Raw genomic sequence first — 14,785 nt, 5'->3', positions numbered from 1 at the left:
AGATTGAAAGGTTGTATTTTGCAATAATTTAGGTTGAAAGGTTGTATTTTGCAGTCATTTAGATTGAAAGGTTGTATTTTGCAATAATTTTTTTGGAATGGTTGTATTTCATAATTTGAATTTTTTTTATAGTTGAATTTTATTTTTGAATTTTTACACATAGATTTTCATATTCTGAATTCAGTTATTCAAAAAATATTTTTTAATTTAATATTCTCAAATATAATGTGTTTCAAATTCAATCTAAAAAAAAATTCAACCTAAAAAAAATTCGATATAACATCTTGACCAGGCAAAACCAATGGAGTACCGAGCCACTTGAACTAACTTTCACCCAATCATGCGTCAAGCCGGATATCATGTGATGCTCAGATGGCAGCGCCATAGACATATGCACTTTTTTTAAAATTTAGAACAACACAGTTTACAATTATTTTTTTTTTCCATATCAAGCCACAGACATATATACGCACTGCTGCTTCCCATTAGAGTGACGTGCCTGCAGGGCGCGCCTCGTAGCACAGTGCAGCTAAGCTAGCACAGTGCCACTCACTGCTACTGCGCATTCAGTCTACAGAGGAAAGAGGTGTTCGTTTGCACTATTAAAGTAGGATTTTGGCTGTTATAATAGTCAAATTATAATAGCATTATTTATGATAGTGATAATAATAATATTTTTATGATGATAATAATCAAATGCAATATATACCCTTAAAGCAATTCTTTAAAATAAAGACCTGAACACACCTTGACGTTTTCTGAGTTCCTTTTGTTCTATTTATGTCTCTATCTGTCCTCCATGTCTGACGTTTGTAACAAACAACCCGTGTAAATATATGTTAACAATTGAGCGATTTACGAACACTTTAACAGTGCAAACGAACACCTCTTTCCTCTGTAGACTGAATGCGCAGTAGCAGTGAGTGGCACTGTGCTAGCTTAGCTGCACTGTGCTACGATGCATGCCCTGTAGGCATGTCACACTAATGGGCAGCAGCAGTGCGAAAAAATGTCTGTGGCTTGATATGGAAAAAAAAAAAAAAAGTAAACTGTGTTGTTCTAAATAAAAAAAAAAGTGTATATGTCTATGGCGCTGCCATCTGAGCATCACATGATATCCAGCTTGACGCATGATTGGGTGAAAGTTAGCTCGAGTGGCTCGGTACTCTATTGGTATTGCCTGGTCACGATGTTATATCGAATTTTTTTTAGGTTGAATTTTTTTTTAGATTGAATTTGAAACACATTATATTGGAGAATATTAAATTAAAAAAATTTTTTTTTGAATAACTGAATTCAGAATATGAAAATCTATGTGTAAAAATTCAACAATTCAAAAATAAAATTCAACTAAAAAAAAAAAATCAAATTATGAAATACAACCATTCCAAAAAAAATTATTGCAAAATACAACCTTTCAATCTAAATGATTGCAAAATACAACCTTTCAATCACTGATGGCACACATTTGCTTCAATAGAAAATAAAACTACTTTTTCAATACATGTTATTTTCTTCTGTGAACAAGCAAGACAAACACAACAATTTAATTTACGAGTCTTTATTCTGTCTTGGCATTTAATTCATTAGAGGTTTACTTTACAATTACGGCTAATTGTTTATTCTGTTTAATGAGAAAAGGGAGTAAATAAAAGAGGTTGGTGGCATGAACTGATCTGTTATTAGTTGAGTGTAGTAACACAGCAGGAGGTACATTCAGATGATGTTAAACACCAATCGCATCCCCACAGCACAAACTAAAACCAAGAACAGAAAAACAGAATGATAAAACCTAGTGTGTGGAGTGATGGGTTTTAGTTTATAAAAATAGAATCCAGAGCAGCCACAGCGACTGCGGCTACATAACCTGAGTTTCACTTCTCTATCACTTATGTTTATTCAACCATAGATGAAGGAAAGTCAAAAGAACTGAAGTGTTACTGATTACATGGAGGGTCACACTTGACTTCATGTTGCATGATGAACAGCTCAACAACAGGTGAATATTGGTTTCCTTGGCACTTTGTCAGACAAAACCAGACTTCTGATGAAAAATGTGACGACAGTTGGGTTTCCTGCCAGCGATTGGTCGAACACACAGTTTTAATTCAAGACAGAAGCAAAGGTGATAAAGGAGAGCACATACAGACAAAAAACAAGGATGAAGAGCCAGTCCATTACTGAATAGTAGTTGTTTGCTTGGAAAAGTGCAATAATATTTGTTTTTTTCTTACAGAGCAAATCAAGTTCACAACATTGTTCCCATCCAGAACAACTGAAGTCTGTATATAAATGGTAAACTGATGGGCAGCATTCGCTCAGTACCATCCTGGAAATAAAACAAGTGTTTCTTCCGTAAAACGTCTCCAGCTTCATAAACCAGTCTTATGTGTTGTAATGAAAAACATTAAAAAAAAAAAATCACCGCAAATCCATCATGGACACATTGTCGTCTGTGATAGTCACATGTCCGGCGTGCTGAAAACACACAAAAATACACAGATGTGAATTAAGAGTCTGTTCACATGGACAAATAAGTCACACTACAGATGACTGTCACATGCTCAACAAAACCTCCCTCTCATTCCTTCAAACACTGTTGGCTATTTTTTCTGTAAAGGCTGACATTTCCAAAACCCTTCCTGTCTTTCTTGTTTTAAATCATTCCAATAATTTTCTCATACGTGTGTTGTCAAACTGATCATCATCTTCACTCTTGGACCAAATCACCTGTTCACATCATATTGGTGTTTAATTTAAAAAAAAAATAAAAATCATTATTTGTCCTTAATTGCACAGGTTCAAACTTTTTCTTGAATGTGTTTCAGCCTGAATATGAGGATAGGGTGGAAATTTACAATATCATTAAGTTTACAAGACAAAACATGAAATATGTTGGATTCAAAAAGTCAACAGTGAAGTAAAAGTTCAAGTAAATGTTGGTATGTTGATGTTGAATTTACATTTTCTACACTGTCTAAATTATTTCTTAGTGTCTATTATCTGTTTCTTATATGATGTTCCTGTTTGTTATAAGCGGAGGTTTGGTCGACTTATGAAACTGCTGAAAACAATAGATTATAACTATAGTGTAAAATACATCATACAGTTTCCACCTCTGAGGTTTTCAATGGGATCATCCAAGTAAATGTGGCGAAAAATAATCATATTTGTATCCCTCAGTTCTTCAAATGATCAAGATTAAACTGACTATGTTGCTTCTGTAAAGAAACAGAATTTCAAATCTTTTCAAAAACAAATCATAAAACAGACTGATCTGTGTGAATGTGGACAAAAAGCACTAACTGTTCATGTAAATATATTATGTGTTTTATGAATTCAGAAATCTGTTCCATCTAAACCAAGTTCCACAGAGTCAGGACAGGTGCTCAGAACCAGAGGCAAAACCACTGCACTGCTTAAATCAGTGGTTTCCAACCTTTTGTGGCTCGTGACCCCATTTTAACATCACACATTTCTGGCAACCTTAGACATTCAAAACAGACACTTTTTTTTTTTTTTTTGCTAAAATTAATTTGTTTTTGATCATGTAATACTTTGCAATACTATGTTGCAAATAAACGTTAATTTTACAAGACATTTAGTCTATATAATGTATATTATTAAGGACAGAGGCAGTAAAGCCAGGTGTAGATTACTGCACAAAGGGAGAATTTTATTTTCCTTGGTCAGGATATGTACAGTCAGTCCAGCTTGGATTTACAAGGCTGACAATTAATACTGAACAAACAAGAACTCAAACTATGAATTAGGAAAGAGCTGCAGCATCTGAAACCGACCACAATGAATATTTGAAAGATAAACAGAACCACAGTGCTTCAGTTTCAGCTTCACAGTTTGTCATGTCTTTTATGGATTGGGATTTTCTCTCTCAACTCACCATATATCTCACCATATATTTTTTATTAGTAAGTTTTTTTTTCATTTTTTTTTCATTTTTTATCAATTACTAGAAATTTCAGGTGACTCCTTTTGAATTCCAGGCAACCCCACATGGGGTCCCGACCCCAAGGCTGAAAAGCACTGGCTTAAATATTAGGTATATTTACCTTTAATAGTTTTAATATAAACAGTATTCTAACACAGAGAGAATAATTTACATACATTGTTTCCAGAGAAGGTTGTACTTACGGTAAACAGCGGAGGGTCTTTGCTGTGAGGGTGAAAACCTTTCTGTTTACATGTGGAGATCTCATCTGTCCCTCGATCTGTCAACCTGAAGTAGCCGATTCTGAATCAAACACAATCAGAAAATCACACAGAAGAAGAAATACGGTCCAACAAGGTCAGTGATGGGCTCAGTGGACAGTTATGTACTCCTGACTCAGTGAAGTTAAGGGGTCTTTGTTGTTGGCGATCGTCCTGTCAGGTGTTGGTTTAGAGACTCACTCATTGAACTTGGGTGAACAGACGATGGCGATGGCCTCCGGCAGCATCATCTGGTATGAACAGTGAGTGTGGAGGTCGACGCTGGACAGGAAGGCCGTCTGCGTGGGGTGGGTCTGAAAAACCACACAGCACAAACACGACTCATTATGAAGACTTCAGAGAACTAAAGCTGCAACCGACAGACTCAAAGTGATCCAAAAAAATCATTCAAACACAATTCTCCTGAATCAAAGCTTTGTTTCCTTCATTTCTCTACTGTTAAACATTGGTTCCACTGTTGTGTTTCACACGGACGCTTATTTGTGATGCACAAAGAAGCTTCAATTCAGGAAAACTGCAATAGAATATCTTCCTTCAATCAATTCGAGTCAATTAATCGAATCAGGACTTTTTAGACTGACTTCAAGCACCTAGTCGATTAATCAGTTGCAGTTCTACAGAGAACATCGGTTTACTGTGTATAACATTAAGAGGGTTCCCACACATTTTAAAAGGACTGATTTAATTCAATGACGTTTCAAGGACTGATAATAAAAGCGTTCACAACCTTTAAACTCATGAGCAGAACTGACTGAAGCCAAATACAGCATGAGAATAAAACAGCAGCTTTTTCATCCCCTTATTGCCAGTAATGTTCATATTCACTTCAAATAGATTAAATGACAGTCACACTAACTTTTATAACAGAAAAACGTTTACATGTTCTCAGGATGAAGGCAGAAACTGGCTTTAAACTTATATTTTTATACTGCTTATATCTTTGAGTTTTATTTGATTGTATCTTTTAACCTTTATACTTGCACTGAGAGACCTCTGCATAGTAATTCCTATATACCTGATTGTGTACAAATGGCAAATCTATCTATCTATCTATCTATCTATCTATCTATCTATCTATCTATCTATCTATCTATCTATCTATCTATCTGTGGAAAAGTACAGAACATGTCTTTGTTGTATTTGAAACAGACAGTGGTGGATGAAGTACTGACTTTTTATTACTTAAGTAAAACTACAGACACAGTGGGAAAAAATGTACTTAAGTAAAAGTGAAAATATCCAGGGAAAAATGTACTTAAGTAAAAGTACAAAGTACTCATTTTAAAATGTACTTAAAAACTAAAAGTATTTGATCCAGATTCAACCATTATACTTAATAAAGTAAATATTGATTAAAAGTGATGGAATTGGATGTTTGGTAAATATACAAAGAAAGAACTAACAATAGAACTGACTGCTCAACTTATTTAGTATTATTTTTATGTAATTGTTTAACCTTGTTTTTACTTTTAGCCTCCCCACCCCCTACCCCTCAAGGGGCCATTGCTCTTTAATCAGGCTGCATTTGTAAATAAGAATCTGTTCTTAATTGCTTGCCTGGATAAATAAAGGTTAAATAAAAAAAATTAAAAAAAATAGTACTGAGGACTGTAAACAGAAGCATAAGCTCTGGTCTCAAACTGTAAAGAGGACCCACAATAAACAGGCTCTTCTGCCACAGTAATCAACCCAACAGGCCAGACATTTCTAAATCTGAATATTACCAGTATTTATGATTCAACTTCAAAAGGAGTTGATTTTCAAAGTTTTTTGAATTGAGTCACTCTTTTGGGAGAGAAGGTCAATCCAGCTGTACCTCTACTGCTTGATTACGGTGATGCGTATAGATGCACAGTGCTTTGTGCGCATGGTAAAAGAATCAATTTAGAAAAAGAAGAAGAAAACAAAAATAGAGTGTAACACAAACACAATTCGAAAAGTAGTGGAGTAAAATGTACAGATACCTGCGCTAAAGTGTAGTGAAGTAAAAGTAAAAAGTACCCCTCCATAAATTACTTAGGTAAAGTACAGATACAGGTACAGATACTTTTACTTCATTACATTCCACCACTGGGTAGCAGAACTGTTCAAAGTTAACCTCTCCTTTCTCTACAAACAACAGAGATGGCCAACGATGAGCCAACAGAGTGAATGGAAGAGTAAGAACAGATGGTGAGCAAAAAAAGTTGTGAAGCTGAATAATTAAACACTATGTTCTGATCATTTTCACAGCTATTTTACTCAAACATAAACTCCTCCACACCATTTGAAAAGTAGAGCTCTGGATAGAAATTCAACAGAAGCATGTGATAGAGAGGAGTCTGTGTGATTCATCCATAGTTTGGTCTCAGACAGAAGAGAAGTGAGATAAGAGCTGTTGTTTTTCCATTGGACTGTGATTGGATGAACAAACTAACTCACACCCGAAGATCAACATCCAACAAACATTCACAGAAAAACAAGAGGAGAGTAAAGAATCCATGCCGATGGCGAGGTCTCTGCAGGTAAATACCACACACTGAATGATGACTGAAAGGATTATTACTGGAACAATCTATACAGTGTTGTTTTAGGAAAATGTCACAGACTTTGCTTTGAAATGTATTAAGAACTCTGCACACACAGCTTAGGGTGAGGGTGTGGTGTTACCTTAAACCACACAACTAACATTCAGTTATCATGCTCTGAACAGCAGCTCTATGTTCAGTTTTTGCTCTGCTCATTTAGCAATTTTCATTATAGACAAAATTCAAGGACGCAAATTCTTCTGGGATGAAAAAGGTGACAAAGACTCAAACCCATGAAAGGGTTGGAGGATCCTCCCCAGGAAAATCACCTTTAAATATCAGTTTAAACGTGCAGATTTACAGTCCATTTTTACATCATGATATAGATAAACAGGCCTGGACTAAACATAATCGTATCAGTGGTGATGACTGAGTCCATACTGTTAACGAGTATGAAGGAGATTTCTAAAAAGTCATTTGTCTGTTCACATTCTGTCCAGACTCATAATCTATGTAGTCAGGACTAGTGGATCATTTCCAGTAATGGTCGAGAGAGAAAAATCTGCTTTTAATGGAACTCATTTATCTTTCAAAGTAAAAATAAAAGACTGAGATTAAAAAGATTGAGAAGATAGTAAGAAACATCACAAAAACCTGTCATCCTGATAGTTTCTGGAGAGGATTTTTGCTTTTAAACGACAGCTTGATTAACTTCTGGGGCTGCTGACAGATTCCTTCTAACACTCCGGAGAGAATTCTTTATTTGGCTGAACTGTGATGGGCCTTTGCATCATTACTCACATGTATCCAGCCCAGAGTTATGAGATCATACTGGTCTTGGATGAGAAAAAGCTCCTCCTCGTTTTCTGTGTCACAATAGTCGGGTCCGCCACACTGCTTTGGTACGATGACGTGGGTTACGGTAAATGCATTTCTGGTCTGGAAGAAAACAGAAAAGAGTCGCACTATTGGATTCCTTTAAATTATTCACAGTGTACTCAGGGTCAGCCAAAGGACTAAAGTAAAGGAACAAAGGGATGACAACAAAAATAAAACACATGGTCATGCTCCTAAAAGAGTGAATGCACCTTGAAAGAGTGTGAAGTTAAAACAGATACTGGTTTCTAAACACATCATATGTGTCTAAGAAGGAAAATATGTGGAACATGTAGAACTGAAGTGTGGAGTTGGACCATCAGCAGTCTGTGTTCAGGAAAGGAATCCTGACAATAAACTGGGGCTGTAATTATCATGACACTGCAATAAAATATGGGACTGGATAACTTTGATTATTGATCTGCAAAACTACAGAACATAACTGTAATATTCTTCACTTGTGCGTAGCATCATGACAAAGCGTCATCTTTTATCGCCACATATGTACATTTGAACAACATCAGTAACAGCTGATATTTGACTGATATTTAACCAACATGGGCTATCGGTAAATAAGTTGACATTTCACCAATAACAGAGGATGATATTTTTATCATGGGGTTTTCCCACCAGTATGACTTAAGTGCAATGCCTACACATTTGTACAGCACTAAATTAATTTTGTTCTCTGCCTCTCCAAAGCGATAAATATCAACCTGAAGAGACAGCCTGTCTGCTATCTGTGAGTTGATTTAATTAATAAAGAATACTTTGCGATTCTTTCAGTTATTTTGTAATAATATAGGCTTTATATTATACAAAATTAAAACAATTTATAGTCACATAACAAAAAACCTCTACAACACTTAAACCCTCTACAAACCTTGGAAAAACCCTTGATCTGTTTGCAGTTTTAATCGTGATGAAGGCCTTAAAAGCATTATGTGAGGTATAAATTCTGGTGGTTTTGAGGAGAGACACAACCTTTAATGGCCTCACAAACAACTGTCCGATGGAAGGACTAAGTAGTGAAAATATTTTAAATATAGCATACACTTATACTGACGTTAACAGTTGAGAGGCAATAGGCCTCATGGCTTACTGTCTGAAAAACTAGTCCTGTCTAGTTATATTTCATGACTGTGAAACTTTTTTTTTTTTAGATTTCACTTAATTTTTTACACTTAGTTGGGTGGTTGGCAGTATTTTTTCTGCGGTGTGACAAACTCTGACCACATTTATTACTGGCGTACAGTACACACACTGACCCGGCCAGTAAATGAGCGTCACATATTTTAAACAAAAGCCTGAACAGATCTGGGACAGTGACGGAAACGTCACATTATGTTCAACCCAGCAGAGGGAGGTCATCTGATGGCGCACTTTCATTCACAATCTGCAAACTCCACATTCCTTCCACTTTCACAGGCTGATGAAAAAAAAAAACAAGTTGTACCAGCCATGTCGGGTGAGAAAATTCAAAGAAGCTATTATACCTCACTAATCATAAAACCTTTAAACATATGAAAAAAGTATTGCATTCAGATGCGACAGTGATTCTGGTGCTTCTACTTTGGCTCATTGTGTTTGACAGTCTTACCAGTTTTCCACACAGGATGCCACAGGTTTCTACAGCTCGGCTGGTGTTGGCCTCGGCCAGTCTCAGAAAACTCCGGCACAGCTCAGCAGGAACCGCCAACTGCCGAAGGGCATCCACCATCGTATCTGCACCAACCATGAAACCAGTGAATGAACCACAGCTCTGAGGAAAAGGTCAGTTCTGCTGATGAATGAGGCATGGTGTAAACAGGAACTAAGTAGGTCAGGGGAGAGAAGTAAGCTGAGGGGAGTAAAGACCTTAAAGCAGGAGTAGGGCAGTATTTAACCCCCTCCCCCATGGGTCTCTCACATATTAACTCACTGTTGTTCCCTGGGCTGACCAAGGAGCCTGGTTTGAGCGAGCGGTCGAAGGTGGGCGGGGCACTTGCTGGGGTGCTGGCGGTAGCATTGGAGCGACTGTACTGGTTGTAGGCGGACAGGTCTCCGGGGCTGTGGGGCAAGGTGGGGGACACCGGTGGGGGGCCGTGGATGCCAGGGATGAGTGGGGTGTCGGGGGAAGGTACGGTGGGAGTGGCGAACTCTAAGAGCACACGCTGGCGTTCCTTCTCCAACTCCTGACGACGGATCATCTCCTCAAAGGCACTAAACTGCTCCTGCTCCCGTTGGCGTCGCTGCATCTCAGCGACACGTTCGCGCTCGGCGTCGAGGGCCCGTTGACGGGACTGTTCCTGGGCCAGCACCACCTCCTCTGCCTTCTGAACAACAAGACAGCATGGAAATATGAGGTTCAGTATTAGGGAGTCACACAGTTATTGACTTTGGAATAGTTCACATGAACATACGATATCAGCTGAATGACTTAGGAGGAAGCACCATTTATACTAGTAGAGAATTTAGCTGAAAAAAAAAAAAACACTTATTTTTCTATTTAGACCATCTGTGTGACTGTGTATGTGTAAACATTACATTAGACTGCAGACTGATATGTCTGCTGAATGGACCAGAGACCAGTGGAAAGCTTTAACACCTGCAAATATTAGTTCACATTGAATTGAAAAGTCCTAAGGTCTGGACCAGAGGAGGTAAGTTTCAAAGCGCCATTAGGCAGTAGGTATACTTTTAGTCAACAAAACCACTTGATTACATAGTATAAAGATATCATGGTTTGGGTTAAAGCATGCTCATTTATAGTGACACAACTAAAGCCTTTCTCCCCAAAACCCTGAAGGCAAATGTATCCTGACTATCATTAACATTAAACAGAAGACAAAAAACATCAACAAGAAAGAAAACTGAGCAAACAGAGGTCCGCTCAAATGGAAAAGGTAGCCTGCAGATACAATAACACACCATCAATGCCAAACCAATCCATGTCAGGTACAGGGTTAGTACAGCCCACATAGGTGACATGCAAAATTCTTTACAAAATAGCAACGTGAAACGTATTGGATCAAATGTATGGAATGTAACACAAATATCAAACTGGTTTGGGTTTTAAGGTGCTGTGTCTTCTGCAAAACTAGTTTTATTGCATAAGCATGAGTATGAGCACGGCAGTGAGCTGACAAACACGTGTCCTCTGACTCACTGCCGTTCAAGGTCACGCTGATTGTTTTGCCTCCATTCATTCTGTTAATGAACAAATCACTCCTTTCATTACAACCGTACTTCGCTGTGTGTCATTAATGTTTCAACCCCATGTCTGGTTTCATTGAACACAGTGTTACAACATTGGATAGTCAGATTTGTATTGTACACGTACATGGATACTGTACATTACAATCCACATGACTAAGGATAGAAACAAATCAGTGATCTTGTACTGTTTTGTTTTTATTTGCTTTTTTAGTTTAGTTTTTACAGGTCGAATTGTATTTTTTTGAATCCTTCTATGTTAAGTATTAGTATTAATTAAAAACAGGAAGTTTACCTTTTTGACCATGTACTGTGCATATTCGGCTTCAAACCTCTTCAGTAGAGCTTTTTTCAGGATCTCTGCTTGAGGAAATGCAATGTCCTTCAGTTTCTGCGGGAGATGGAAAATGAAGCCAGGTTGAATCTCAAACATTTCATGCACAGTCAGTTGTACAAGAGTCAGTAAATCACAGTTTGAGTACCTTGAGTGTGTCCTTCTTCTCAGGAATGTTCGCTGTCTTGTAGTCTCGATGTTTGGGTAGTTTCTCAATAAACAGTCTAGGTAACAGAAAAAAACACATCTTATTACTAGTGAGTATTTTTACATCTCCACAGCTTTAAATGTGTCATTGATATTAAATTACACTCTTCTGTACATACAGTTCACTGCAGACTTCATAACATTAAAATAAAGATATGTTAACAGTATGTTGATATTTATTCTGTATCAAAGAATTCAATGATGAATAAATCCAAATCCTGACAAAAGAACTTTTTAATGTGTTTTTTTTTTTGGGGGGGGGTTTAAATGGTTTCACATGAAGAAACAAATTAGAGTGGAAGAAAATGTAAAATACCCACATTAATACAGTAAATGTGGTTAAATTTGAGCCCAGTTCCCACCAGACCAATCTGCTGTGTCAGATGAGTCAGTGTTAATACTTACGTTATGTACTTATTGTAGAGGACAAAGGCGTGCTCGATGTTGCCCTCCTCTGTGTAGACATTGGCCATGCGGATCATCTCCATCCCAGAGCGGAAGTATCGGCGAGGCGGGACGTCGTCGTTCACTTCAACGGAGCTTCCCTTCTTGGTGAGAGCGCGGACCCTCTCCTCTGGAGGCAGACGGACATCGGTGTGGTCCGCCATCACCACAGCTGGACACTGTGGACCACACAGGTTTAATACAACATGTGGACTGGGTCAACATATGGACCGGGTCAACATGCAGACCGGGTCAACATGTGGACTGGGTCAACATATGGACCAGGTTCACATCCTTGGTTAGATACAAGGATGAACTGATTACCAGAAGTTAAACATCAGACCTCATAAAACACATCTTTGGCCATGATTTATAGTAACTGAGAAAACTGCATGAAAAACGTGCGATGGAAGGAATGGTCTTAGGCACAGGGACACTTGGACATGCCCAAAACAGCCCAAAACATCAGGATAAAAAATGTCATACCAATTTATACTGACAAATATCAGAGTTAATGTCTCATAATTATTTCATTAAACTTTAGAGACTCGTTTTTGGTCCTGAGTTAAAGTTTTTTCTTCACCATCTACAGTATATCTGCCTGGTTTTGTGAATTTAATTGCAGATGAAATTCTAGAATTAAAATAACAGCCTGACTTTTGATCCCTACTCCAGCCACTCCAACATAGTGTCCTTCTTTTCAACCTCTAGACCTCAGGAGATAATCCTGAATCCATGGATCACGATATTTAAAGAAAAGTGGTGACTCTGAAGGTTTGGTTTGTAGGACTCTGCTTTTTGTGTGTTTGATTGATCAAATGAAGACAAATACTTGGAGGTTTCATCAGCATGCTGAGTAATGGTCAGACTTGTATTGATTCAGCCATGTTGGTTTCTTGGCCTCCTGACAGTGTCAGATCCCACCCAGCATGTAAAGAGAGGCCTAATGGGAGCAGTTTATCTAAGGGGGTGTGGCATGATTAAAAAAAAAAAAAAAAAAAAAAACAATCCAGGGAGGCAGAGGTAAGTGATTATATTCACATACTTCCAACATGTTCAACTTCTAACTTCTATGATTCCTCTGCATTTTAAATAGTTGTTGGTTTATTGACTCATTTATGACAGTCAAAATAATATGTTTGAGTTGTGGAGCAAACAAGAAATTATAGGACATCATCTTTAGTTCTCAGGAACTTACATTTTTCACAATTTTCTGACACTTTACAGACCAAACAACTACTCAAATAATTGAAAAAATAATCAACAATCTGCTTGACAATTAAAATATTAGTTTGTTGAATTGCTACTGTCCACTAGACATTAGCTTTTTTGTAAATTTAGACCTTATCTCAAGTCATATCTAAATTCTACTTTTAAACATTAGCTTATCTTTTAGATTCTACAACAACCAACATCTAACATGAATTTTCATTAGTGACTGGTTCAGTTTTTCTGAAAAACTATTTTGTCGATGATACAGCTCTAAATAATTAGAACTAATATTTTTGGTCAACTGTTCAGGTTGGAGGTGAAGAGGAGAGTTCAGGCAGGATGGAATGGGTGAAGAAAAGACAAGAGCGATGTGGACAATCTGTAAGAGTTAAAGGAAAGGTGTAGAAGACAGTTTAGAAACAACCGCACTGATGACAATACAGGAGGCAGAAATGAAAATGTGGAGATTTTCTTTGAGAGTAACAAGGATTGACAGGATTAGAGGTTCAGACGGTACGGTCAGATCAGGTTGAGATTGTTGGGGGGGGGGGAATCCTAACTGAGATGGTTTGGACATGGACAGAGGACGAGCAGTGAATATATATGTAGAAGGATGATGATGTTCTCTAAGAGGCAGGAGGCAAAGAGGAAGAACAAAGACAAGATTTATGGATGTGATTAAGAGGGACTTGAAGGTAGAAGATGAAGGAGATGTCTAAATGTAGGTGCCAAAAGTAATACTACTACTACTAATAGTAGTAGCTCTAACTTACAAGTAACATGTTCAAACTGCTTGTTTAGTCAATATAAAACCTCTGCAAATATAGTTTCACATTTCATTTGGACTGCACATCACAGAAACATAGTACATACAAACTATTGCTGTCAGTAAATACTTCAACGTTTCAAGGAAAAGTTGTTTATTTTGGTGGTAATACACGTGATCTTCGACTACTAGTAAAAATTGAATGCAAAACATTTTCCGCATCGGGGTAATTTAACTATAATAAAATATCTCATTGTTTCCTACATGTCACTGATGCCGAATGGCCGTCATTTCAACAGAGTGACTAAATATTAGAAATGTTAGGAATAAAAGTTAGTACAGAATAAACTGTTTATTGATGTATTTAATGTCATAATATAAATGATTAGAATGTTGGTGCCTCAGGAACCAACAAGTGACATGTAAAAAAAAAAAAACAGTCTGATGATAAACCCTGGGCCTTTTGGCGAGGAGATGAACATTTCACTTAATTTAGAACCTTGTGTTCCGCCACCAGGCTGTGGTTCTCATAAGCATGGAAGTGTTTGTCTATGGGTTCTAAACGCAGCCCTGTCACTGCTCTCATCAGTGTTTTGTCCAGGGCGTCGCGTTAGCTGCGCTAACTTTAGCTAATGTAGCAAAAGCAGTTTGTGTTACTGACAGGAGTTGGAAACGCTTAGAAAGACGGCTGTCTGAGCTTCAACCTTACCTGGTAGAGTTGAAAACTTGAAGCTCCACTGACCTACATAAAGCTGGAATAAAGCCCGATCAAATTCCACAGTCAAATAGATGAGTTCAATGAGCTGCTGCTGCGCCTACATCATCTGTACACTTCCGCAATCACAACAACTTCCGGTTGACGAATGAGCTGCGCAGCGGCACAGCGACGCCCCGCCCACTAATCACTGATCAATGGATATCGAATACCATCAGAACACCACTTGCTGTCATGGCTTTTGTTAAATAACTTTTTATTTTTTGTCGTGACGTTTTTTTTTTTACGTTAAGATAAGT

The 14,785-nt window shown here is 37.6% G+C and overlaps 1 protein-coding gene across 1 annotated transcript; it reads right to left on the bottom strand.

Moving 5' to 3' along the window:
• Positions 1 to 1,545: 1,545 nt before the first annotated feature.
• Positions 1,546 to 14,609, bottom strand: LOC115426170 (STAM-binding protein-like A). Its single transcript, XM_030144167.1, has 10 exons — positions 14,481 to 14,609; positions 11,755 to 11,972; positions 11,291 to 11,366; positions 11,104 to 11,199; positions 9,535 to 9,928; positions 9,214 to 9,338; positions 7,539 to 7,676; positions 4,411 to 4,523; positions 4,153 to 4,252; positions 1,546 to 2,478 (listed from the first exon to the last, which is right to left on the bottom strand). Exons 2-10 carry the CDS (start codon positions 11,955 to 11,957, stop codon positions 2,422 to 2,424), a joined length of 1,302 nt encoding a protein of 433 aa, XP_030000027.1. The 5' UTR covers positions 11,958 to 11,972; positions 14,481 to 14,609; the 3' UTR covers positions 1,546 to 2,421.
• Between the last annotated feature and the right edge of the window lie 176 nt (positions 14,610 to 14,785).

Source organism: Sphaeramia orbicularis, chromosome 9 (genome assembly GCF_902148855.1).
Source record: "Sphaeramia orbicularis chromosome 9, fSphaOr1.1, whole genome shotgun sequence".
NCBI lineage: Eukaryota > Metazoa > Chordata > Actinopteri > Kurtiformes > Apogonidae > Sphaeramia > Sphaeramia orbicularis.
This window is presented reverse-complemented; position numbering and strand designations above follow the sequence as displayed.

Coding starts and splice junctions, on each gene's coding strand:
- LOC115426170 (XM_030144167.1), bottom strand. CDS start 11,957: ATGGCGGACCACACCGATGTCCGTCTGCCTCCAGAGGAGAGGGTCCGC. Junction 7,677..9,213: donor GCATCCTGTGTGGAAAACTG/GTAAGACTGTCA, acceptor GTTTTCTTCCAG/ACCAGAAATGCATTTACCGT. Junction 4,253..4,410: donor TGTTCACCCAAGTTCAATGA/GTGAGTCTCTAA, acceptor TGTTTGATTCAG/AATCGGCTACTTCAGGTTGA.